General features: G+C 49.4%; 1 protein-coding gene across 1 annotated transcript in view; it reads left to right on the top strand.

Moving 5' to 3' along the window:
- Xkr6 (XK related 6) overlaps positions 1–24241 on the top strand; it is a 247263-nt gene that overhangs the window by 184563 nt on the left and 38459 nt on the right. Inside the window, exon 2 of the mRNA XM_005075265.4 lies at positions 11178–11374. Coding sequence (XP_005075322.1) covers positions 11178–11374 — 197 coding nt within the window. The remainder of the gene's footprint in view (positions 1–11177; positions 11375–24241) is intronic.

Genomic DNA, 24241 nt, shown 5'->3' with positions numbered 1-24241 from the left:
ATCTTGGGTCCCAGTGCCTCCAAGCTCTTAACAGCCTCTGAAGCCTCCAGCAGCCTAAGGAGCATGCAGACAGCATGGCTGTGTTCAGGCTCTACAACAGGAGGCTAGGCCTGGAGCCCGGCCCTGCCACTTCTGTTGGCTGGTGATATCCTACAGGGTCTTCCTGTGTGCTGGCCACTGGTAGGGACTGAGGACCCATAGCTGGACTGGGGCCTTTAGAACCCACCAGGACATCAGATCTTAATCTTAGATAACTTGGATCTTCAGCAATGTCACATACATCATCTGGGTGACCTCTTCTGGTACTTTAACTCAGCTTCCTTATCTCCAAATGCTGACTGGATTCATGGAAGTATTGAAGGTAGAACAGAGGTCTGTCATGTGCTACACACTCCTACCTGGTGGGGCCAACCCTCACGACTCTGTTACCAGGTCCCCTGTTACTGTCACCAAGCACAACCGACAGGTAGTTCTACATCTATAACAGGAATGGGTAGGATACGTAGAATAGCCTGAGGCAGGAGGAGAGGTCCCCCTCTACCTCCTATAGCTGAGGACTGTCCCAGGAGCCATTGATCCTTCCTTGGTGTGTGAGAGGCCTGGTATGTGTGGCCCAGCCAATATAACATCAGGGATCATGATTGTCACCTCACATGACTCCAGTTCTGATATATCACCCATAAGGAGTCGATTGCATGGTGACCCAGACCCCAAAGGGACAGGCCAGAGCTGGTGGCTTGGACTGAATTCTCTGGTCCCTCCTTTGGCCTTGAAGTTGGAGCAACTGCTTGTATTGTTAATACCAGCCAGCAAGGAAACGATGTGGTTTTCTGGAGAAGGGCTCACTAACCTATTGCAAAAGGAAAGTGGTTGGCATCTAAGGTCACATGTGCAAGACCCTGTGTCCTGGATAAGTGGTTCTGCAGGTTGGCAAGAGGTGTCCCAGGGCCTGATAAGACCTCTGAGCCCCTTGAAGAGCATTTGGTTTTTGCTAGCTCTGTTTCCAGACTAGCTGTCTGCAGATGCTATGAGGAGAAAAAGGACCTCCCTGGCTGTGCTGAGGTGGCCTGCTCTGTCACTTTGTGTCACAGGTGGAGTTTGGGGCCTTCCATAGTCTCCACTCAGCCTATGTTCAGCAGATTACCAGTGACTTTCTGTGGCTCCGTGGCCCACTGATTGGCTTGTGGTCTCTAGAAGGAAGGCCGCAGTAACCACCATCGGGTTGGAGCTGGAAGACTGGCGTGTATGCCCCTGTTGGCAGAAAAGGGAGGCGGACCTGGTGGGCTCCAGCTCTCTCCTCCCCTCTCCTGTTTTTCCTTCCTTTCTTCCCTTCCTGTCTCTGCCTCAGTTTCCCCGCCCATGCTCTGTCTTCTCCCGTTCTTCTTCCTTCCCTTTTTATTTCCTTTCTGCTACAGTTTGGCTCTGTGACAGCCCCGATTACAATGCTTTAACGTTACAGCTGTGGTGTGTGAAATCATTCCACATGTGCTGTTAAGTTTTGAGTATCTCTACTATGGCACCCGGGTCTGTCAGTCACCAGGACTCTAGTCCCTCCTGGACAAGGTGCATATGGATGCACACACTTCCCCAAAGCTTCTAGCTGCAAGTTAAACCCACTAGGACTCACACACATGCTCCAGGTTTTCCTGGGTGCAACTAGATATGGGGTTTCGCCTAAATGGGGAGCCCCTGCTTGGCCCCTGAAGGAAAAATTCTAGAGCCAAGCAGTAAGGGCCAACTATATGACGACACGCAGGGTGGAGCCCCAGTCCCAGGCACTGGGGAGATGGTATTCGAAGGATTCTTGGCCTCCAGAGCTGGGAAGCGAAGGCACTGGACTGGAGTAGGAACCTGGATTGGGACCCTGAAGACTTAGAGGAGACTGAAAGACTAATGCCAGGCAGGGGTCTCCCGCACTGTCTGAATGAGCCAGATGGGACCCAAGATGTGGGCTCCTGAGAAAAGTCATAGCTAGGTGAATGTGAGGGCTAATGGTCACTAAGGTCACTCAGCTTGTGTCACTGTCCACACAGACAGCAAGATGGTCTCCTGTCCAGAGCTGGTTTGGTCTAAAGGGACATTTCCTCTAGGATGAGACCACTGGACCAGTCCTCTTGATAGCCCTAGTTATTCTAAGTCAGAGGCGCAGAGGTGTCAGTGCCCACACGGTAATCTTGCTCTAACCCATGTGACACCATCTCCCAGGCAGTGTCCAGGATTAGGCCCAGATATTTTGTTCTAGAGTGAGTGGAGCGGGTGGGGGGGCGTGGCTAGAGGTGGTAAGCCTCACCTACACAGCCTTCCTAATATCTCTTTCCCTGTTGGGCCCTTTGCTATCCCTGGGCATGGGGTTCTGAGTTCTCAATCCCTGGTCTGTGCTGTAGGCAGGAAACTGTGGACTTGCTCCTGGGGAAAGTGGAAAGGCTCCAACTAATTGGCATTTGGGGACAGACTATGTGCTGTCATCACTGAACGTGAGAGCTAAGTCTTTACTCCCAGGGATCCTGTGTTTATTTTATATGCATAAGTTGGACATTTTCATTTTAAATTGAAAAATGGTCTCTGTGCATTGCCTAGCTTCACCTTGGACTCCTGGGATTAAAAAAAATCCTGCCTTAACTTCCCAGGTAGCAGGGACTACTTGGGAGCACATGCTGAAATTCTGCTTCCAGAGATAAAAACATGATGCAGCTGATTTAAAGAAGCCACTCAAATACCTGTTCACTTCCAAAGCCTTATACACCCAAGTAAACCTATGAATAGTTAGAACGGCCACCCTGAAGACAGGGAGCTTCACTTAAGGTTTTATTCTTTCTCTATTAATTATGTATTTTTAGTCACTTGGCCACCACCAAGAAAGAAAAACTATGGCAGAAATGAAACAAGACAAGAGCTTTGTCTCCTTTTCCATGACTCATGTGTCCATTTGCCTACATGCCCCCCTCCCCACGCCCTAATATCGTCCTTTCTTGCTCTCCTTCCTATGCGTTTTGCTATGCCCACACTTAGACATGTTTACACATGTGTGTGCATGTATTGTACAATAGGATCTGCATGTGAAAGAGAGAACCCGTGCCCCCCCAACGAGTTTTAGTCACCTCACTTATAATCCCACATGCATACATTTTCCTGCAGATTCCGTTGTTTCACTCCTTACAGGTGAACTGTACTCCACCTTGTGTGTGAACCACATCTTCATTACCCATTTGCTTGTTGGTGCACATCTAGGTTGGTTCCATCTCCTTGCTGTTTTAAATGGAGCAGCAGCAGACAAGGATGCTCAAGCAAAAGAAACTATTAGAGGGGTACACAGACAGCCCACCCAGTGTGAGGAAAGACCTCCTGCTACACCTCAGCCAGTGGGCCAGTACTCAGATTTTACAAAGAACTGAGGAAATTAAGCACCAAAGGAAAATTTGCTAACCTAGGAATGGGCTAATAAGATGACCAGTTCACAAAAGTAGAAACATACATAGTCAATAACTGTTTTTAAAGTTGTTTAAAGCTATTTCTTAGTCATTGGGAAGTGTAAATTAAAATTACTCTGAGATACCACCTTGCCCCAACTCTGACACTAATGGAGAGGGTATAGGGGAAAAAGAACCCCATCATACTGTAGGTGTGCAAATTAACACACTTGCTACCCTATGACCCAGGTGTTCCTCTCCCAGGCACATATCCAGAGAACTGTGTATCTTTCTAACAGAGATATTTGTGTATCTTTTTAATTTTTAACAGGTTCGTTAATTTTAAGTTAAATTTTGTTAAATTTTAAGAAAGTGACATTGGACACCCTCCCAGTTACCTCTCTCACTTCCACCTGCTAAGCCTCTTTCTGATGAGCATGGCTTTGGTGCTGGTGTGTGTGTGTGTGTGTGTGTGTGTGTGTGTGTGTGTGTGTGTGTGGTTTCATCAGTGTTGCTTGCATGAGTGTGGGTCTGTGGTCACTTCCTGGAGCAAGGATAACTTGCCAGCGGTTGCAGCACTGAAGAAAATGTGGGCTCAGGTTCTTTGGCAGCTATGGGATTTCCGGATGTTTTATCCCACCTATAGTCTGTCTCCCATTCTCTTCATGCCATGTACAGAAAAAGTTTTAAGTGTTGAAGTTTACTCTGTTGGCTTTTGCAGAATGTAGAACTCAACTAATGCAGGGTCACAAGATTGTCTTTTCTCTACATTTTAAGTCAGTTGTCATATGTGATCAACTAATCATCCCCACGTTATTGGGAAGAATTCCTCTTTGCTATAAATTCTCCATGCTCCTTTGTAGGCAAACAACTGGCCTCATCCATGTGTGTCTGTTTCTAGACTCTGGCCATGTTTTCCTCTTTGCCAACACTGTCTCAATTACTGTATTGTTATCTTAAGTCCTAGAAATCAGATAATGTGAGTACTTCAAGTTTGTTCCAAAGTTGTTTTGGTTAGTCTAGGCCCTTTGTCTTCCATATACATTTTATTTTATAACATGCTTATCTATGCTCACCTGCACAAACAGAAGTTGCTAGGATCTTTCTTAGAATTTCATTAAACCTGGTTTGCAAAGATAGTGAGGGCTAAGAGTACTTGCCATCCTTGCAGAGGACTACTGTTTACATTCCAAGTTGGATCACTAACAACAGCCTAACCCAAGGAGATCTGATACCCTCTCCTGGCCTCCATAGTCACCCTGACCTCATATGCACATGCGTGCTTGCGCACATGCACACACACACACACACACACACACTTAAAAATAATAAAAATAAATCTTTAAAAAAAAGGATAACTTTAAGCCTTCAGATCATGAATGTGTTATGTCTTTGATTTCTTCTAACGTTTTTTTACCTTCATTAAACAAATCTTTCATGCCTTCTTGACTTATATCTAAGAATTTCAGTTTTGGAATATATAAGTGGAAATTTCTTTAATTTCAGTTTCAGCTGTCCATAAGTAGTCTACAGAAACAGTATTGATTGGTGTCTGCTTACCTTGTTCTGTGAGATATTTCTTCATAGGTCCTATGAATGCATTTGTGCAAGCTGTTAGCTCCTCCGTCTAAGCCTCTAACAGGTGAGATGGGTTCATTGCCTCTGTAGTCTGCCTGTATCTTCTGTATGATTCTTTGTCCTGAGGTGATGAACTGGCTGCTCCTTCCAGCACGAGGTTGAATGAGGGTGGAGTAGACACCATTACTTTGTTCCTGGTCTTCAGATAAAAGCATTCAGCCTGTGTGTATGATGTATGATGTTAACTGTGCAGTTATTATAGGACACTATATTATTTGTATTCTGTATCTGCATAAGATTCTGGGAGCTTTGTTCTGGGTTCTGGGTGTTGAGTGTTTTTATTATGAATGGTTGTTGAATTCTGTCAAAGACCTTTTCTGCCTGGGTTGATGCCCTGTGTGGGTTTTGCTAATGATGGAGTCTACAGTATGGAATTTGGAAAACTGAACCAAATCTGGCTTTGCTGTACCATTTTTTTCTGTATGTTATTGGATGTGACTTGTGTTCTAGTCTCATCTGTGTCGCTGTGACAAACACCTAACCAAAAGCAACTTAGGGGAAGGGTGAGTTTATTTGCCCTACACTTCCAGGTCATAGTCCATCGCTGAGGGCAGTCAAGACAGGAACTTAAGCAGAAAGTGGAAGCTGAAACCAGGGAGGAATGCTGCTTGTGGGCCCTGGGGAATAGCTCCGCCTACAGTGGCCTGCATCAGTTGTCAATCAAGACAATCTCCAATAGCCACACCCACAGGTCATTCTGATATGAGATTCCTTCAGGTGATTCTAGTTATGGACATTTGCTATTATTTTGTTGAGGATTTGTGTATCTTTGTGTTTGAGGTATATTGTCCGTAGTTTTGTTTTCTTGTACCCAATTTTTTCTCGCAAAATAAAGACAAGCGCTTTTTACTTTACTGTTTTCTCAAAACCAGTGTGCATACTTGGCGCTGTTTATACTTTAAGAGCTTTGTAAAATTCACTGTATTTTTAAATGAGAGTGTATCTAAGGCTTATGCACCATAAGACTTAGGCTTTGGGAAGGACCAGTTTCCAAAGCGGAGCTTTCAAGCTGAAGGTGTGTGAAGCAGGAAGCAGGAACTGTGGGTCCAGACAGGCAAGCCTCTTCAGCCTCCCACCTTTTGCCGAGCCCTAGCTAGTTCACAGACTGTTTAAGATTTCTGATGTACTGCGACTGGCTGTGTGACTGGGGAAGTCACTCAGCCTCTCTGGGCTGCAAATCAGCCAAAAGAGAAAAGAAAATGACAGTTACTCTCCCTGAATGCTGATATCAAATGCAAAGGTACCTCTCCCGGAGGCAGGGGGAGGGAGTTTGGGGTGATGTCAGGACTTGCATGGCACAGAAGGGAGCTGAGCAGTCCTGGCGCTAAAGTCAGGCACCCTAGCAAGCAGCCACCTACCCAGAGGGTTCTTTCCCACGTTTTCGCGTGGACTCTCACATTCCAGGCCCTCTAGGGAGCAAGACGGCATGCATTCATGACTTTCACTCATCCTGGAGCCCTGCTCTGGACTAGGCATATAGATGACGAAACCAGGCCTCAGGGGGTGGGGACTGTACTTCCCACTGTAACGATCGAAACAGGATGGGCCATGCTCAAGATAAATGGTCTATCAGAGAGCTGTGCAGATCTGGACTCCAGAGCCCTGAGCCCAAAGCTGCCCATGTGTAAGGCTCTGTTCAGCTGTTGGTGCAGCTGGGTAAACTGAGGCCCAAGTCTTTGCCCCGGAGCTTTATTTGGCTATCTGTGAAGTGAGGTGATGCTGCAGAGTCCTTGTAAATGGTTGTGAGGTTTCAGCGAGTTAATGCTCTCAGTTCATTAACTCAATACAATTGCTCAGAACCATGCTTTGCACTCAAATGCAGATCACTACCGTAAAGTACATGCAACTTTGTACACTATGAAGACACACACTTGAAAAAAGATGATACAAAGTACTGGCAGGGGTCCAGAGTGCCTCAGACTGCCCTTTTCTGGTGGGCAAACCTGGGGTGGGGGTGGATGAGGATAGGGGTTAGGGTGAGGGTGCAGCCTGGGAAAGGGACCTGCTTAGGTGTCACACAGCCCTGCAGTGTGCCGCCGCCGCCGGCCGCGACCTCCTGGCTCTTATACTGATCACTGCAAGATCCGGTGCTCCTAAAGGAGAGACAGTGTGACAGGATGTAACACGAGATGATGAGGTAGTAAATCCAGGAGCAGCAGGGTGGGTGTCCTCTCTCCTAGACTGCCTTCCCGGTCAAGGCAGCTTTCTAGAACCTTCAGGGTAAGGGGAGACCTTGGCATTCACCATACCTTCAGATGGGACCCTGATACATATTGACCAACATGCACCGCGGCTCGCAGGTGGCCCCTGCAGCAGGCACTGTCGCATAGGAGGGCGCAGGCCCTAAGGTATGAGATCACCGGTGTGGCGCCTCCTTTTTGCGAAACTTAGGATCCGGCGCCACCGTGTGGCCACGGGAGGATAGGCAGTTCAATAACCGGCAGGGCGACCTCAGAAGGCCTGGACAAGCTCAAGGGCTCCGGAAAGAGGTGTGCTGTCACCCGCAGCTCATTCCCTGAAGTTCCTGGGACTGACATGGAGGCAAGATGTAGTGGAGATCAAGGAAGGTTGCAGCATTCCACTTGTCCTGGGGATGGCTGGATCCATGTCTCCAAGGGCAGCTGGGGTCCTTGCACACCAGAGGAAGCATTTGGCACCATACTGAGGGGGACAGTTTCCATGACAAAAAGTCAGAAAGTTTGGATGCAGATTCAGGGATGCCTGTCATGTTCCCAGGATGATGGAGACACAGGAATTTTAGACTATGGCCTTAGGGTCCTGGTCTATAAAGTGGGCTAGGCTAGGTCTGTATCCAAATCTAGTTTATTACAAGCCGGCAAACCTCCCTCTGTTGCCAGCCAGCGACCATGACTATAAGATGGAAGAGAGAATAGCCAGCTGAGCATGATGGTACACAGCACTCAGGCGATGGAGGAAGGAGGATCAGAAATTCAAGGTTATTACTGGCTATATAGCTAGTTCAAGGCCAGCCTGAGCTACATGAGACCCTGTTCCAAAAAGGTGGGGGGGGGGGGGGAGGGGACATTTGCCCTGTGGTCTGAATATCTGGAAGTCCCAAGTTCCACTCTGATTTCTTCTTTGCTCTTACCCCAGGGCAGAGGCCTTGGAGACCAGGAGGTGTGGCATCCAAGCCCATGTGCCCCCACCCAGGGATCAGGTTCTGGCTTTGCTCCTGTGCCCCCAGGGGGGGGATACAACTTTCTTCTTGGACCTTGAAACTCTGATACAGAAGAGGAATGAAGCAATTATGGGCATCACCCTGGGACTGAGATGGCTAGACTCAGTTCTGCTACTCTTCACTACAGCAGACAGGTCACTTCTGAGAGAGACCGACTGTGGTCTGAGTATATACTGAGAGAGCTGGGTGGTGGCCTGTCTCTGGTGTGGGTTAGCGCATGTGTGTAGAGCTGAGTTTGGGTCAGGGGATGCTGGTGATTAGTGTGATATACAGCACCATGGCCCTGCCAGACATGCCGCTGTTCTTTCCAAAGCATCATTCAGGGTCGGCTTCCCCATCCCCTTCTACTCGGAAGACACTGGGTCCTCTCCTGGGCACCACGCCCCGTCCCACCCAATGGCGTCTTCCCAAACTCTGACCCCTCATCCCTCACTTCCGTTTTTTATTCAATTCCTCTCTCCCTCCCTTCTCTTTCTCTTTCCTCCCTCTTATTCTGTCCTCCCCGTCTCCTGCGCTTCCTTGGTTTTCTGTCCCTCCCTCTCTCCTCCCTCCTTTCCTTACTGAATCCATAGGCTCTGTATCCCAGTGTCCTTCCCATCTGAAGCCCTTCCCTGGTTCCTTGATGACAGAAATCTACACAAGTACCTAGAGCAGCAGCGCACAGGAAGTGCAAACCCATGATCGAACCAGAATGTGGTGCTCAGCTTCACCCAGCCTCAGTTTCCCCACTTTTGAGATAGCAATAAGAAGGTCTTCTTACGAGGCAGTGGAGACACCTGGCTGAGGTCTGGCACACCCGAACCTTTCCCAAGTCCCCTCCCTGATGGAGACCTCTGCAGTGTGGCCTTAATTCTCCCAAGCCATGTGTGTGTGTGGTTCCATTGTTGGCCTGTGTCTCTGCTCACTCCGGAGACGAAGAAACTGGTGTTTATCCCTACTTCCCCAGTGGGGGATCCGTTCAGGACAGTCACCCGAGTCTTCATACAGTCTCTTAGGCATCTATCAGCTCTGTTCCCTGGCCTCCCTGCTGGAGCTCACTGAGGCTCCGTGGGGCATGTCTTGCAGGCCACTGAGCTTTCATCCTTCCAGGTCTGGCACACAACTGCTGTTCTGGAGTGTGGCCCACCATTTTGCAACTAGAGGTAGCGGCGCTTCGCAGTTTCAAACTGTGTTTCGAACATGTGCTTTTCAGTTTGACCTTTACGCATGGGTTCCCATCTGTTCAGTCTTCGGGTGACGTCCCTACACGACCATGAGGTCAGACTTTCTCTCGTCAACCACCTGCCTGTCACACCTTTGTCTCCAGCATACTTAGGGTCCACCACTAAGATGTCATGAGCGCGTGGTCCCGCCTGGAGTCCTCGGCCCCAGAGTATTCCCAGCATGCACCTGCTTCTTCCACAGGTGCTACACAGGGCAATGAGATATATCAGGGCGCCATCGGCAGGTCCTTATGCACAGGAGGCTGCTGTGCTCCAGGGGGAAGCAAGAAAGACAGATAAGAAAGAAACGTCTGAGAGAGCTGGTGAGATGTTGGAGATGAAATGAGGCCCTAAGTCCCCAGGAGGGCTGGGGTTGTTCTAAGCACGGGGAACCAGATGGCAGAGTGGTCTCCATGCCTGCACTTCAGACCCTTCTGAGAGCACTCTGGCTGCCATGTGAAGAGGGCTTCTTATGGAGCAGGGGTGGGCAGCATGTGCCGGCGAGGAGGTGCCGGTGTCCATGCATGGAGGGGACAGAGAGGGCTATCCAGCAGGTTCGGGTGGGCAGTGTCTGAGGGCCACCAGCCTGAAGAGGGCGGTCAACCCTGTGCTCCATCTGTATGGTTCCAGCTCAGGAATATGTGTCACTGTGTGTGTAGTTCCATTCTTGATCCTGACCTGCAGAGCTCTGCTTCTGACCCTTGCGTTTGGACAGGACCCCACCCAGACAGGTCTACCCATATTCTGGGCTCTTCCTACATCCCGGGCCCCAACCATAGCGTGACCATGGCTTCCCTCCCAGGCTGAGGCTTGGGCTTAGTAGATCCCCAGACCCTTGGAGACACTGTGTCAGAAGGTTCTGGTGACAGTGAGGTGGACACAGGAAGAGTGCCCTCTGCACACGTGCTCACTACCCACCGTGGGAAGCATCCTCGCTGAAGAGGAGGGCCTGGCACAGTGAACTGGAGTCACTGTTTCAACGTGGCACAGTTCTCAGTGCTGATCTGCAAGCCTGGGTTCTCCAGCTAGACCTGTTTTCCTGGGCTTTTGCAGCTCCCATAGAGTCTGGGTGTCCTAACCTTTCTGAGAGGGGTCAGTAGATTTGTGACTGCCCCCACACAGAGCTTCCTACAGGCCTTGGTGGCTAATGACCTTGGACCAACTTCTGTTTGACTCTCCCCCCCCCATTCAGTCATCTGAGCCCACACAGGGGAGGGCGTAACCTTTCAGAGGCCCAACTGGTCCCTGTGGGAGTATGCCTACCTTCTCCCTGTGTGGGTATGGCCAGAGAGTGGCACTTAGGAGCATCATAAGTCACTTCCTTTCACTCAGGAGTGACAAAAATGCCAACTTCATTGGAATGTCTCCCACCTCCACCCCAACCCTGTACCTCAAGAAGCCCTCCTACCTCTGAGCTCATCTGAAATGCTCAGCTGATGGGCCTGGGGCATCATTTGGGTAATGCTTTCATTTTCTGTATGTATAAGTGGAGGCCAGGATGGAGAGGACTAGCCTGGGGTCCCTCATTGGGTCAGCTCCCTCCCATGACTGGGCCCCCATGCCTCTCCACTTTTTCCTTTTGACTCTGAATCCCACCCAAACCCCTGGGGACTTCTGTAGGAGGTTGGGGAATGCCAATGCAGGTGGCTTGGGATTTAGGAAGCAGGTTGTGGTCCTTCTGCTACCCCCATCCCCACCCACACGTGTTTTCTGTACCGTGTCTCCCCACAGGTATATCCGCACCATGTACCTGGGGATTCAGAGCCAGCGGCAGAAGGAACACCAGCGACGCTTCTACTGGGCTATGATGTACGAATATGCAGATGTCAACATGCTGCGCCTCCTGGAGACCTTTCTGGAGAGCGCCCCCCAACTGGTGCTACAGCTCTGCATAATGATCCAGAAGAACAGTGCAGAGACGCTGCCCTGTGAGTAGCTGCTGGCCACGCCCTCAGCATCACCTGCCAACCCCCTGCGCCGGCTACGCCTCCAACATCACCCCCCCCCACACCCCTTACCCACTCCCCACTCCTGCGCACGCGCACTGACCACTTCCCCAGCATCACCACCATCCTCCTCACCTCCCCCACCTCCACTGCCAACCACTTCCCCCAACATCACCACCGTCGTCCCCAAGCCCACACTCCCGCTGCCACTGCCTCATTTGCCTAGGGGTCCTGACTTAGATTTCCGATGTTCAGACACAGCCCACTTGGCAGATGCCAGGGACACAAGTGCTTCCTCAACACTCCTGCACCCGAGGCACTCGGTTCATAAAGAGCAGTTCCATGAACTCCTGGACAGCAGAGTCAGCCTGCCCTGCAGTTCGGGGAGACCTGATCAGATGTGAGGCCGTGGGCCCTGGTGTTTCAGCATGTGTGGAATGGGGCTAACCAGGCCTAAAGACAGCATGTGTCCGTAGCACTGGGTCACGGCAGGTCTCACTTCTGGATTTGGACGTTTTAAACTTCTCAGGATCTTGCTTCCAATGCATGTACTTGGCTCAGTTCACCTGTAGCAACAGGCTGAAGTGGTGGGTGCTCCAATGAGCACACATAGAGGGACCCCTTGCTCCCCGCTGTGGCCTCGGGTAGTCTCCATAGGGCCTTGGAAGCCACAGAGCATTGTCCAGACATGCCGGCTCCGTGGTAGGAAGGCTCTGGGATGTTAGGGATGCCAGGGTTAGACTGCACTGGTCTTACTGATAGCCGGTGGCTAGCCTAGCCTGCAGTGCTGCGGTGAGCATGCCAGGGATTCAGGATGCACCAGAACAGGTTCTTGGTTGAGAAGGTACCTGAGGTGGCACATGGATGGAGAAATGGGATGTTTGGCATGGGTGGGGCATGGATGGGAACCTTGGGATGTGTGAACCCTAACATTTGAAGGGATGGGAAAGAAAAATGGCACAGATGCCAATGTATACTCCTGGGGTGAGAAACGAGAAACATTCCATCCATCCATGGAAAGACTGTCTTTAGAGGTAGCGAGTGCCTCGTTGCTAGGTGTATTCAAGCAGAGACACTATTGAAGGAACCAGACCCAAAGGTCCTAGCTGCCGATATTCGGAGGAGTATCCATGGGGTAGCAGGGCAGCTAGGGATAGAGGGTCCACTCTACTTGCCTTGGTTCTCTCTGACCAGTAGGCCTCTGGTCTCCAGGACTTCCAGGATACCTCCAGACCCTGCAGTCCATACTCTGTGTCTTGTCATCTGGCTGATTTTACTGTAGGTCCACTGACTGATGGACTCAAAGCTTTTCACATGAGCTCCTTGGCCCACTGGCCCTGACTGGTTGGCTGTGGGGTAGCACCTCTCTCTCTCTGCCGTGATTGCTGGAGGTATTCGGAAACATGCTAAGGCTGTTACCATCTCCTTGCTGGTTCAGGTTCCTGCCATCCTGGCAGGAATTCTGGGTTAGAGCAGGTTTGGAAAGCAGCCTGGGCTACTGGGAAAGGCAGAGAACCGCATACAACTTGAGCTCTGCCATGTAGACTTAGGGTGTGGGACGATTCATTTCCCAGCCGTGTGTCTTTATCAGTGAGGTGGAATAAGAACTGCTTTGGGATGTTGTGAAAGTCTGTTGAGCTGCACATACACCTCCACAGCATATAGCCTAGCATCATCGACTGCCATGATTCTGGAAGAACTCTGTCACATGTAACCATATTGCTGAGGCTTGAACTAACTGTGGGGCTGGAGGGAGCCCCTTAGAGGCAGGGGTCAGAGAAAGCTTTTACTGAAGGCTCTTATTTAGGCTGAGTGTCAACAACAAGGAGAGAGGCAAAGTAATGGCCTTCTATGCTTTGGGAATAGCATGTCCAAAGGTCCTGAGGTAGGAAAAAACTTGCTCTGTGGAAGACCACGGCAGTGATGACCTGAAAGTGAAAACACTCAGCATGGCTAGAACTTGGCAGTGGAACAGGGGTGGAAGGCAGGTTCCAGAGGAAGCGCCTAGTGGGCCCCATAGAACTTCACAGACATTATTGCCAGAAGCTGTGATTTCTGCACCTATGTGGCTGAGCACTTCCATGTAGAGACAAAGAGAGAACCATCCTAGGAGTCCCACCAGTTAGTAAGAAGTTGGCCGTTGCTCGTGTCCAGTGTGGTGCAAATCCCTGGGGTCTGGGCTGTGTGTGCCCTTCCACTCTCTCAGTCAGCTAGTGGGCAAGAGTAGAAGTCCCTGGGCAGGGTAGGTGCTTGAAATGGGCTTGGAACCTGAAGGTAGAATGACCTAGGACCCCAGAATGGGACTAGATGGCATGCCATGGACCAGTTGTGCTCAGGGAGCACCTCAGAGGCATGCATGCTTCTACCCTAGAACCTCCCGAGGCAGCCCAGGCTGACAGCTTCTGTTTATTTTGTATTTTGTTGAGACAGGGTCTCTCTGTGTAGCACTGGGTGACCTGAAACTCACTAGGTAGACCAGTCCGACCTTGAGCTTGCTGTCATCCTCCTGTTTCTACTCTGCCTCAATACTGGGATAACAGGCATGTGACAGTGTGTCCAGAAAACTTTGCTATCTTAAGTGACATGCTATAACACTTGGTGGGAGTGTTGGGACGCTGTATAGAGGTGTGAGATGCCAGCCACAGAAGTCACTGGGTTCTGTCCCCTTGTTTCATACACAGAGGATGAAGCACAGAAAAAAAACTGCCCAAGGTCACACAGCAACAAGTGAGCAAACACTGCCCAAGGTCACACAGCAACAAGCGTGCAAACAAAGGACTTTTGTGCTTCTCACTGCCCTGAGACAACTGTCATGGCATGCAGGGCTCCTCCAAACACCATGCCTTGCCCAAGGAGTTATCACCTTCACCTCCCCATTCCACAGATTGTGCCGGGATGATGATTCAGCAGGGAAAGGCTCTTGATATGCAAGCCTGTTGATCTGAGTTCAAGCCCGGAGACCCACCTAAAGGGATTCCACATGTTGTCCTTTGTTCTACATAAATGAGCTGTGGCAAGCATTCAACCCCCCACACACACACAGACAAGTAAATACAGACAAATAACTTCAGACAAATGTACAGCAGAATGAGTCAAGAAAGATCAAAGAATCTAAGAAATATGAAACACACCAAAGCATTTAGTCTCAGATACAACTCAAAATCTTTCTGTCTCAACTGTCAAAGGTCCCTGCTAGTTTCTTCTTCCAATCTTCTCCAGTTGTGGGCTCTGCTCACATCAAACCCTGGGGAGATGGCTCAGTGGGTGAGAGAGCTTGCTGTGCAGGCATGAGGACCCAAACCCCATCTCTAGTATTCAAGTGAAAAGCTGGGCATGGCCACCTGTGCCTGTAACATCGGTGCCGTGGGGGTGGAGACAAGAAGATGACTGAGCATACTAGCTTCCAGCCTGACTCCAGGTTCTACGAGAGACTTTCTCAAGTGAATGAAAGTGATGGTGATAGAGCAGGACATCCAATGTCCTCCTCTGGTCTCTGTGAGCACACACACATCACACATGTATGCACACTGTAGAAACTTGAACCTTAGCTCCTCTTTGGCTTGACATAGAGCCAGAGCTCTGCTAACATCTATACCACTCAGAAAGGCAAGCACCCACCGTTCCACTGTCCTGTGAAGCTAAAATGCCCAGCCTCTCTCTCCAGTTGTCAGCCCAACTTCTTCTCCTGGGGTCAAAGAGTACCACACAAAATCCACTTTCCCTTCTGTCTCCTGGCCAAACTCCTCAGCAGAGGTTGAAGTTCCCTTGAGCTGGTCAACAGGTGGAGAAAGGCTGGAACCTGGCTCTTGGCTGCTGCATCTCCGTAACACTTCATTTCTAACCCCCTGGAGTTCTTTCTTCCTGTGTAAGAAATGCTTTGCAGACTCTTTTTAGTCTGGCTCATATAGGCACTGGCTCAGATCCCTTATTTTATTTTATTTTTAAATTTAAATTTAAATTAGAAACAAGGTTGCTTCACATGTCAATTCCAGGTCCCTTTCCCTCCTCTCCTCCCGCGCCCTCCCACCAACCCCCCCCAATATCTCCTCATTTCCCCAGGGAGGGTCAGATCCTTTTTAAGTCAGGACAAAGCAACAACAACAACAACCACAAACAACAAAAATGGTGCTAATACATGGTGGGGGCCTTTTTATTTATTCACGTATTTTTGTTTATTATTAATTAAAATTTCATTTATTTTACATCATGACTGAAAAGTTACCCCTCCCTCCTTCCCTCCCATTCCTCCCCTGGCCTCTCCTCCCCCCATCTACTCCTCTGTTTCTGTTCATAAATGGGCAGGCCACCAATGGATGTCAACAAAGCATGACATATTATGTTGAGGTCAGACTAAGCTCCTCCCTTTGTATTAAGGCTTGGTAAGGCAAGCCAGTATGATGAATGGGTTCCTAAAAGCCACCTCAAGCACTAGGGATCCTGATCCCACTACTGGGAGTCCCACAAATAGACCAAGCCATACAACTGTCACACATATGTATAGTGCGTAGGTCACTCTCATGCAGGCCCTTGGCTGTTCATACAGTGTCTGTGAGCTCCTATGAGGCCAGCTTAGTTGTTTCTGTGGGTTCCCTGTCATAGCCTTGACCCTTCCCCAGCCCAGCTTGTACAATCCTTCCTCCCTCTCCTCAGCAGAATTTCCAGAGGTCAGCTCAGTGCTTGGCTGTGGATCTGTTTCCATCAGTTACTGATGGAAGGTTCTCTGAAGACAATTAGTGTAGTCATCAATCTACAGGGGAAGGACAGTTCAGGCTACCTATCCACTATTGCTAGGAGTCTTAGCTTGGAATTTCCCTGGTACCCCATCAAGACATCTCTTTGATTACTCAGTGGGGGGTCTTCTTATGATATCAGATTACAACACAGGATAGCTTGGGTCTCTCTTCCTATAAATCTACTCACACTATCATGGGGGCTCCCAACTCATGACCTCATCTAACCCCAATGACCCTCCTCCAAGGCTCTGTTTCTAAATGCTATTAGTATATACATTTGAAGATTATGAATTTTCCAAAGACACATTCAAACAAACCATTTGCCCATCCCTTGTGGTTAACAAAAAGCGAAAAGCTGGAAAGTGACCGTGACTTGCTCATGGGAGCTGAAGGTCACAGGTCTATGCTGTAGACCAGATCTATGAACTCTTGCTTTGGCTTCTTGGGAACAATGAGTAAAATTTGTTATCGAAACAACCACCTCATTGCATCCAACAACTGAACCATCACTTGCCATGCTGAGTTGTGGTTGTTTCTGTGCCAGTGCTGCCTGACAGGCCTCCAGTGGAGCAGAGTCCTCCTCTTAGACTCATCAGCCCTGGTCTGCCACTCCTAGAAACCAGTGGGATTACAGACAAGTGGCACATAGGTCATCCATGGAAAATCTTAACTCCCTGACTGCCCATTGCAGCCTGTCTTGGTCTCTGCCAAAGAAAGAGATGGCCACCTCTTTATGCATCACTGGGATGTAGAGACACAGCAAAGGGATGTCACTAGCCAGATATGGCCACTGTTATGTCCCTAGGATGGCCTCTCTCCAACTCCTTTCCTGTTCTCTTTGTGAGGCCATGTCATGAGGATTCTGCCTGGTGTTTACATAACAGGATCCTCTGGCCCTGAAACTCTGGCTCTCCACCCATTTAGCTCCAAACACCTTGTTGCCTAAAGTCCTCTGTGCTGTTAAACAGAATGTGTAGTGATTTGAAAGAGATCCTCTGTGTCCCCTGCCTCAGGGTAGCCCTTTCAACTCTGGTTACTCTTGGCAACTGAGGAGAGGGGAGAGACGTAAAGAAAAATCACAAGAAAAGCAAACTAAATTTATCTTGTTGATCAATGCAGATAAAATGGTCTTTGACCATTTTGACTTGTTTTTGTGTCAGACACTGGGATGGAGTCTCAATGGTGTAGGCTTCCCCATTCAGCTTAGGAGTCAAGGTGGATTCTGGTGGGATGGAGTCTCACTGGTGTAGGCTTCCCCGTTCAGCTTAGGAGTCAAGGTGGATTCTGGGAGGGCAGCAAGTTAAGAAACCTGGGCAGCTACTGCAACCAGAACCTCATTCTTCCCTCAGGGGGGAATTAGTTATTAATCACACACTGTATGTCTGGCATGGTGTAAGAGCTGAGGACAGATACATCAAGAATCAGAACAGGCCCCCCCACCCCCACCCCCACCCGTTCCTCCAGGAAGCCAGAGGGTCATGTAAAAAGTGAAAGCAAAGAGTTAATTTTCTCTCTTAGGGAGTGATAGGAGCCTGAAAGGGAGCAACGAAGCCAGGAAGTCTCTGCAGAGTCACCCCACCCTGAAGATTCCAGGGAAGCATCACAGAGCTCTGGGGCAAGGGTTTCCCTAGTTGTCCCCTAGGTGCTCTGTAGACTGTCACCTAGAAGAATGGTGTTGTTCCCTGTGAGCACTGAGTGCTGACCTTGCTTGGTACCCTTCCTCGTGGAGCTGTGTCCCTCAGGGGCACACACTCCATCACTCTCTCTCTCTCAATGGTCCTTTGCAAACTGCAGCAAACTCCTTCTATCGCCACTTCTACTATTGATACCAAAGAAGCACCCAGTGCAATGACTGGTGTGGCTACTATGCCATCAAAGGCATACCTGATTCTTCCAGGGTCCTGGTGTCAAGGACTTAGGTCCCAGGGCAAAATGGTTCTCGGCACTCAGCCTCCCTCTAAGCCATCCATGTTCCTGCCTTTATGTATCAGGAATAATGTCCTCTGCAGCCATTCACAGAGGACGGCCAGGGGATAAAGACTTCCCAGTACTGGGCTCAGGGTACTGTGATGGCAAAACAGAGAAATCTCTACTCTCTGAGGGCTCACATTCTAGTGGATACAGGCAAAAATAAATAGGGACATGAATGTAATATCAAGAACATATGGAAGATATATATATATATACACACACACACATATATATATATATGAAGACAACATATGCGTATACTCTTTATAAGCATCCTATATATATTTGGTTCATGTGTTTTATGCATGCTATATATATGTGTGTGTGTGTATGTATATAGAAATAGTATATATATGTACGCACAGTTATATAAAAAGGAAAGATTCATTATCCATTGCATATTCACAGTCTGTATTTTTACCCCTGACTCACAGAAGATAAATTAAGTCTTAGTAGCTTCATTGCCCAAAACTATAAGGCTATACCCAAGCTAGATATCTTGTGGCAGAGCCCATGTTCTTCCCAGGACATCTCTCAGACTCCCTTCAAATGCCATCATATTTGGGAGCCACAGAGGATTGGGTGTGGTCTAGCTCTCTGCTCGGTGAGAACGGGTTTACTGGACTCCTCAGGGCGGGCAGATGAAGAGGGAGGACCTGCTTCATGGGTTTCAGCCAAGCAGATCCAAGCTCCCACATGCTCTGACCATGCAGCTGAGTAGCTGACATTTGTTTTAGAGTCTCTGAGGCTTGCCTTTATCCGGCTGGCTGTGGAGATGGTATTTTGATATTTTTGACAACGTCTTAGGAGAGAAAGTCCAGGGAAACAGAAGATGTACCTAGCTCTTTGCTGGGTGCTTTAAATGCTGTTATTTGACCTTCAAGATCCTTGAGGGGAGAGCGGCTCTCTTTGGGGGTGCACCATGTTCCCAGTGTGAGCCCCAGTGCCTGGAAGAGCGCTGTGGGTGTTCCCACCTCCTCTGGTTTTGCTAGCCATGGGAGAGATGCAATGGAGGGTCCATGGCTAAGTCAAGGTGACGGCTCTTTCCTAGGAACTTTATGAGTTGTTTGCCGCGACCAAATATGTGACAAAGGCAATTTGAGGAAGGCCTGGCTCACAGTTTGAGGGGAGAGTCCATCACGGTGGGGAAGGCATGGCGGCAGAGGTGTGAGTCAGGAGGTACAGAGGGATGAATACTGATGATCAACTCATTTTCTCCTTTTTATTCAGTCTGCGACCACAGCCTATAACACGGTCTGCTTACTGAGGGTTGGCCTCCCCATTCAATTAGGCACATCTAGAAACTCTCTCCCAGACATGCACAGTGATCAGCTTCCATGGTGATTTTAAGTCTCATCAAGCTGGCAATCAATATTACTATCATAGAAATAAAAGGGAAAGGAAGAATAATCACTGGGCATGGTGGCGCACGCCTTTAATCTCAGCACTTGGGAGGCAGAGGCAGGTGGATCTCTGTGAGTTGGAAGCCAGCCTGGCCTACAGATTGAATTCCAGGACAGCTAGGACTGTGTAGAGCTGTCTCAAAAACAAAAACAACAAATTACCATCAGAGGAGTCTGCACTCTTTATCAGAGTCAAGAGGCAATTTGTAGTGCCCTGTTGTCCCTGCGTCCACTCTTACAGACCTCTTTCAGGGTGGCCCCCATCTCTGGTGCCAGGTGCCATCTGTTTGACTTTCATCTGTATGGAAAGATGAGAGAAAGTCCTATCATCAGACCTCAACCTCAGTGTGATTAGATCTAGGGGCAGATGATTCTTCTTCAGGGGCTGCCTTATACACTGCAGGGTGTTTGGAAGCCTCCAGAGCCTCCAGCTGCCAAGTGGCAGGAATTACTGTATCCTGAGTTCTAAGAGCCAAAAAAGTCTCCCACACACTACCTGACACCCAGTGTGGGACAAAATCACACCACTGGGGAGAACTGCCTGGCTCTTACAGGGTGATGGTAAATGCTGGCTGAGTATGGTTTACCATGGGGTCTGCCTCCTAACCTTGAACTTATAGCTGTCACGTTTCATGCAAAATGGACTTTGCTGATTCCATGAAGAGCTGTGAACTGAGAAGATGAATCTGATCATCTGGATGTACCTGTAGGAGGGAGGCAGGCCAGCAGGACAGAGGGGAATGCGGCAGTGGCCGCCGAAAGGAAGTCACAAAGGCACCATGCCGCTGAATTTGAAGACAGAGAAAGGGGCCACCAGCCAAGGGATGTGGGCAGCTCCAGAAGTTGAGAAGCAAGGAACCAGATTGTCCCCGGAGCCTCCAGCTGGCACTCAGCCCTGCCAACGCTTCAGAAATCAGAACCTGACCTCCGGAACTTCGCAGAGATAAATGTGCTTGCTCTCTGCCAGTACACACGTGCTTAAGGGCTCCATCAGTCAGAGGAAACTGAAATTGTGGGGAAGGTAGATTTCAATGAGCAAGTAAGACAACTGTGCCCACTAGCCTTGGAGAATTCCAGGTGTCCGTTCACAGCATCACTTGGCCAGGGAATCAGTGGCTTTGTTATCAGAACTTGTATTTCTGGCATTGCTTATGAAACAGCGTGTGTGAGGCATTTGCTCAAGAATTGTGTTGGGCAACTACTCTGCTGGCACAGAGCCTGTAGGAGTAGATAAGACAGCTTTCTCCACTCAAAAGTAAAGGTCAGGGGCTGGGGGATGGCCCAGCAAATCATGTTTGAGCTCCAGAACCTACATTGAAAAAAAAAGCCAAGCACGACAGTATATGCCTGCAATCTCAGCACTGGGGAAGCAGAAATGGGAAGATGCCTGCAGCTCATTGGCCAGCCAGTCTGGCTGAATGAAGAGCTCCAGGTTCAATGAGAGCTCCTATGTTAAAAACTAAGGTGGAGAGTGATTGAACAAAGATGCTCAGTGTCAACTCAGAACCTCCACATGCATAAATACACTCATGCATTTGCATCCATATGCAGTGAGATATCCTCCCCACCTGCACCTTGCTGACCACGCCTGTTTGGACATGGTCACAGGTGCGGACATGATGGAGGGTAGGACTAGGTCTGGGGTTCTGAGCCCAGCTTGCTCTGTTGTTTCCTGTCGGCTCACGGAGAGCAGCCTGTGTGGATCCTTGGAGCAGGAACTTTCGGTGGTTTCCTATGTAAGTGCCTTCGCCCTGAATAAAATTATATTAACCTATAGTGAGCCCAGTACAGTGAATCTTGATCCATACGTCTATATCCATATATGTATACATGCACACATGGCCATGTACACACTCACATGCACATGGAGATCAAGAATCAGTTCTGTCCAAAGAGAAGTCACAGTTCAGGGATGGAGCGGGGCAGCCAGTCAGCAGAAAGTGGTTTTGAAGTAGCAGCAATGGAGGAGCAATGTTTGGGGTGCCGTGGCAAGGCCAGAAGTAGTCTCCACTGGGCATCCCAGAGTATGTGTAGGGTGTCCAAGGAGGAGGCAATATGCACAGGCTGAGCTCTTAAAACAAGTAGGAGGTGGGCAAGCAAAGAAAGCAGGGGAAAAATCTATGGGCTGAGGCACATACTTGCAACTTATGTGACTTGTTTGCATGCACTCACATGGGCAATCAGCTTTTCTCTGTGCTGGGTGCTAAGCCAAGCCCTGTTACTGCCATTTTCCTTCCACTCTTAAAGTGGAACCCTCAAGGAGAGCTGTCAATCATCATGGACTTCTCACAGTTGAGAGGGGAGGGTATAAGCCCAGCATCTCTTTGAAGGAAGAGGCAGCTCTTGGCTGGCTCTAGGCTCATGTCATAAGCATGTAGCCTTCCTGCCTCAGAGAGCAGCTCGGTTCAGCAAGTCCTGAACCTGGCCCATCGGGGAGGAAAACTACTGGATGCTCTTTGGATTTTAGCCCAAGGCAATCGGAACTTAGAGGTCGGGTGTCCCAGGCTTGCACCCTCCTACCCAAAAGCTTACTAGGTTAGCTGTCTGACCGACTGATAATTTAACTGTCTTAAGGAATATATTTATTATGATTCAAGTATGGCAAGGCAGCACCTCAGGAGGCATCCGCCACTGACAGCAGTTAGTGGGGCTGGCAAGATAGCTCAGCTGGTAAAATACTTGTCCTGCAACCTTGAAGACTTGAGTTTCTGTGGCACTTGCGTACAAAGTCGCACATGGTAGTTCACGCTTGTGCTCCCAGCTCTGAAGAAGCAGATGGGAGGGCCCCCAGGGCTTGCTCATCAGCCCTCCTCACCAATTGGTACAGCCTAGGTTCAGTGAGAGACTAAAAAAAATAAATGATTAAGGAAGACACCTGAAAGTAACCTCTGGTGTCCACACATATATAGACTCATACACATGTACATTCATGAACATACATACACACAAAAAAAGAAAGAGTTTGTTCCAGTTCCAGAAAGGAAGCTCATTGTGTCCTGGGGCTGGCTTGTTGTACAGGGAGCCATGTGCCAAACAGGAGGCAGAGACTGAGGGAGGCAGGAAGGGAGAATGTTGCCAAGAGCTCTCTCTTATTGTGGCTTCCACCAAAACAGCAGGCAGCAAGGCAGGCAGAACATTGTTCAGGGATGGCTGGAGTGAATCATGTGTGCTCCCCTAGTAAGAGGGTGATGTTTCTGTTTGTCCCTGGCCTGGGATGATAAGGGCAAGTGGCAGGTGGACCAAGGGGTGACAGCTCCTGGAAGAGGCAGTCTTTTATACTGAGATTTGAAAGCATTTGCTCACAGGCAAAGCCTGCTATCTCTAGGAGTTTCCTGTCTTCTCCAGGAGCAGCAAGGCCAGATCAAAGGCCTGCTGAGCCCAGAAACCATGAACAGCCCCTTTACCTCTCTGAGCACGAGATTTACTGTGAAATGGAGACACTGATAGGTAGTTAATTATTGTTCAGAATGAATGGCATAAGCATCCAATGCTTTGGAAGCCTTCAGTATAGGTGGTACCCTTTCTCTTTCTTCTGTTTCCAAGCAGTCTTTTCTAAAATGCAAAGACACAAGCTGGGGCTTCCTGGGAGCACCCCTTCCCACAGTTAAGGCAAGTAGGAGATTGTGAAGGCTGAGTGGATCAAACTCCTTCCTTGGATACATAGTGCAGAATCTGATGCTAGTTGGGGACCCTTGCACGTACAAAAGCATAATTCTAGAGAAACCCCTCAAAGTTCGGCCCTGCCCTCGGGAGCTAGCCTTTACCCACCAGTGAAGCAGAAAAGGAGATTTGGCATGTGTGTATGACAGGTAGAGAATAAACAGGGAAGCGGGAAGGCATGGGAGTGTGTGGTGAAGGTGGTGTTTGGGGGTCAAGAAGCTGATCTCTGGGTAAAGGTCTCAGTGAGGTGACATTTGGCTACAAATGTGTGAATACCGGGGAAGGAAAACTCAAGCAGAGACAACGCCCTGGGGTGCAGTGATCCTGGAGGGACTGACATGGGGAGACTCCTGAGAGGACAAAGGGGCTTATGGGGGGGGGCTCTGGGCCTTCTGGAGATGGACTGCTAAGAGGTGCAGGCAGGAAGCTGGCAGGTGCATGTGTAACTCTGAGGCAGCCTAAACTGAATGGAGCCGTGGAGGTCCATCTAAGGACCACCGTTGTATTGAAGGGATGTGGCCCATCAGTCATGCAGGCTAACATGCAGTGGTTTGGAAGCCTGGGCAATTCTACGGCTTCGAGGGCCTATGATTAATTTCTCCTTGCTGCCTGTGGGCTGTGGGGCTCTGGGGAGCAGCCACGGGCTATTCTGGAGTGTTTGTGGAGACAAGTGCCTTGTGACCACAAACTTACTTCCTGCTCTGCATCAGGACAGTGAGCAAGCCACGAGGCTCACTGCTACTAACTTGTCGTCACTAAACATTTAGCAGTCTCCGGCCTGATCTTTGGCATGTACCAAGTGGCCAAACTCTGAGTGAGAAACCTTGGATATTCCCAGGTGTAGCTGGGCAGTTTCCTGGGGCCTCGGGAGTCTCCTGAGAGCTTGTGTTGCCCAGGGAAACATTGATCTTTGGTTTGGCCTCAGGAATGGAAATCTTCCCAGGGAGCCAGCCACAGCAGGGTGATGACCCTGCACTTCCTGCAGGTAATAGAGCACACTGTAGCCCCAGATTAATCACCTGATGGGACAGTGGTCACAAAGGATTCTGTGAGGACCACTGCTTTCTTTGTGGTCTGGGTAT

This window comes from Mesocricetus auratus, unplaced genomic scaffold (genome assembly GCF_017639785.1).
Source record: "Mesocricetus auratus isolate SY011 unplaced genomic scaffold, BCM_Maur_2.0 Super-Scaffold_100707, whole genome shotgun sequence".
Classification (NCBI taxonomy): Eukaryota; Metazoa; Chordata; class Mammalia; order Rodentia; family Cricetidae; genus Mesocricetus; species Mesocricetus auratus.
This window is presented reverse-complemented; position numbering and strand designations above follow the sequence as displayed.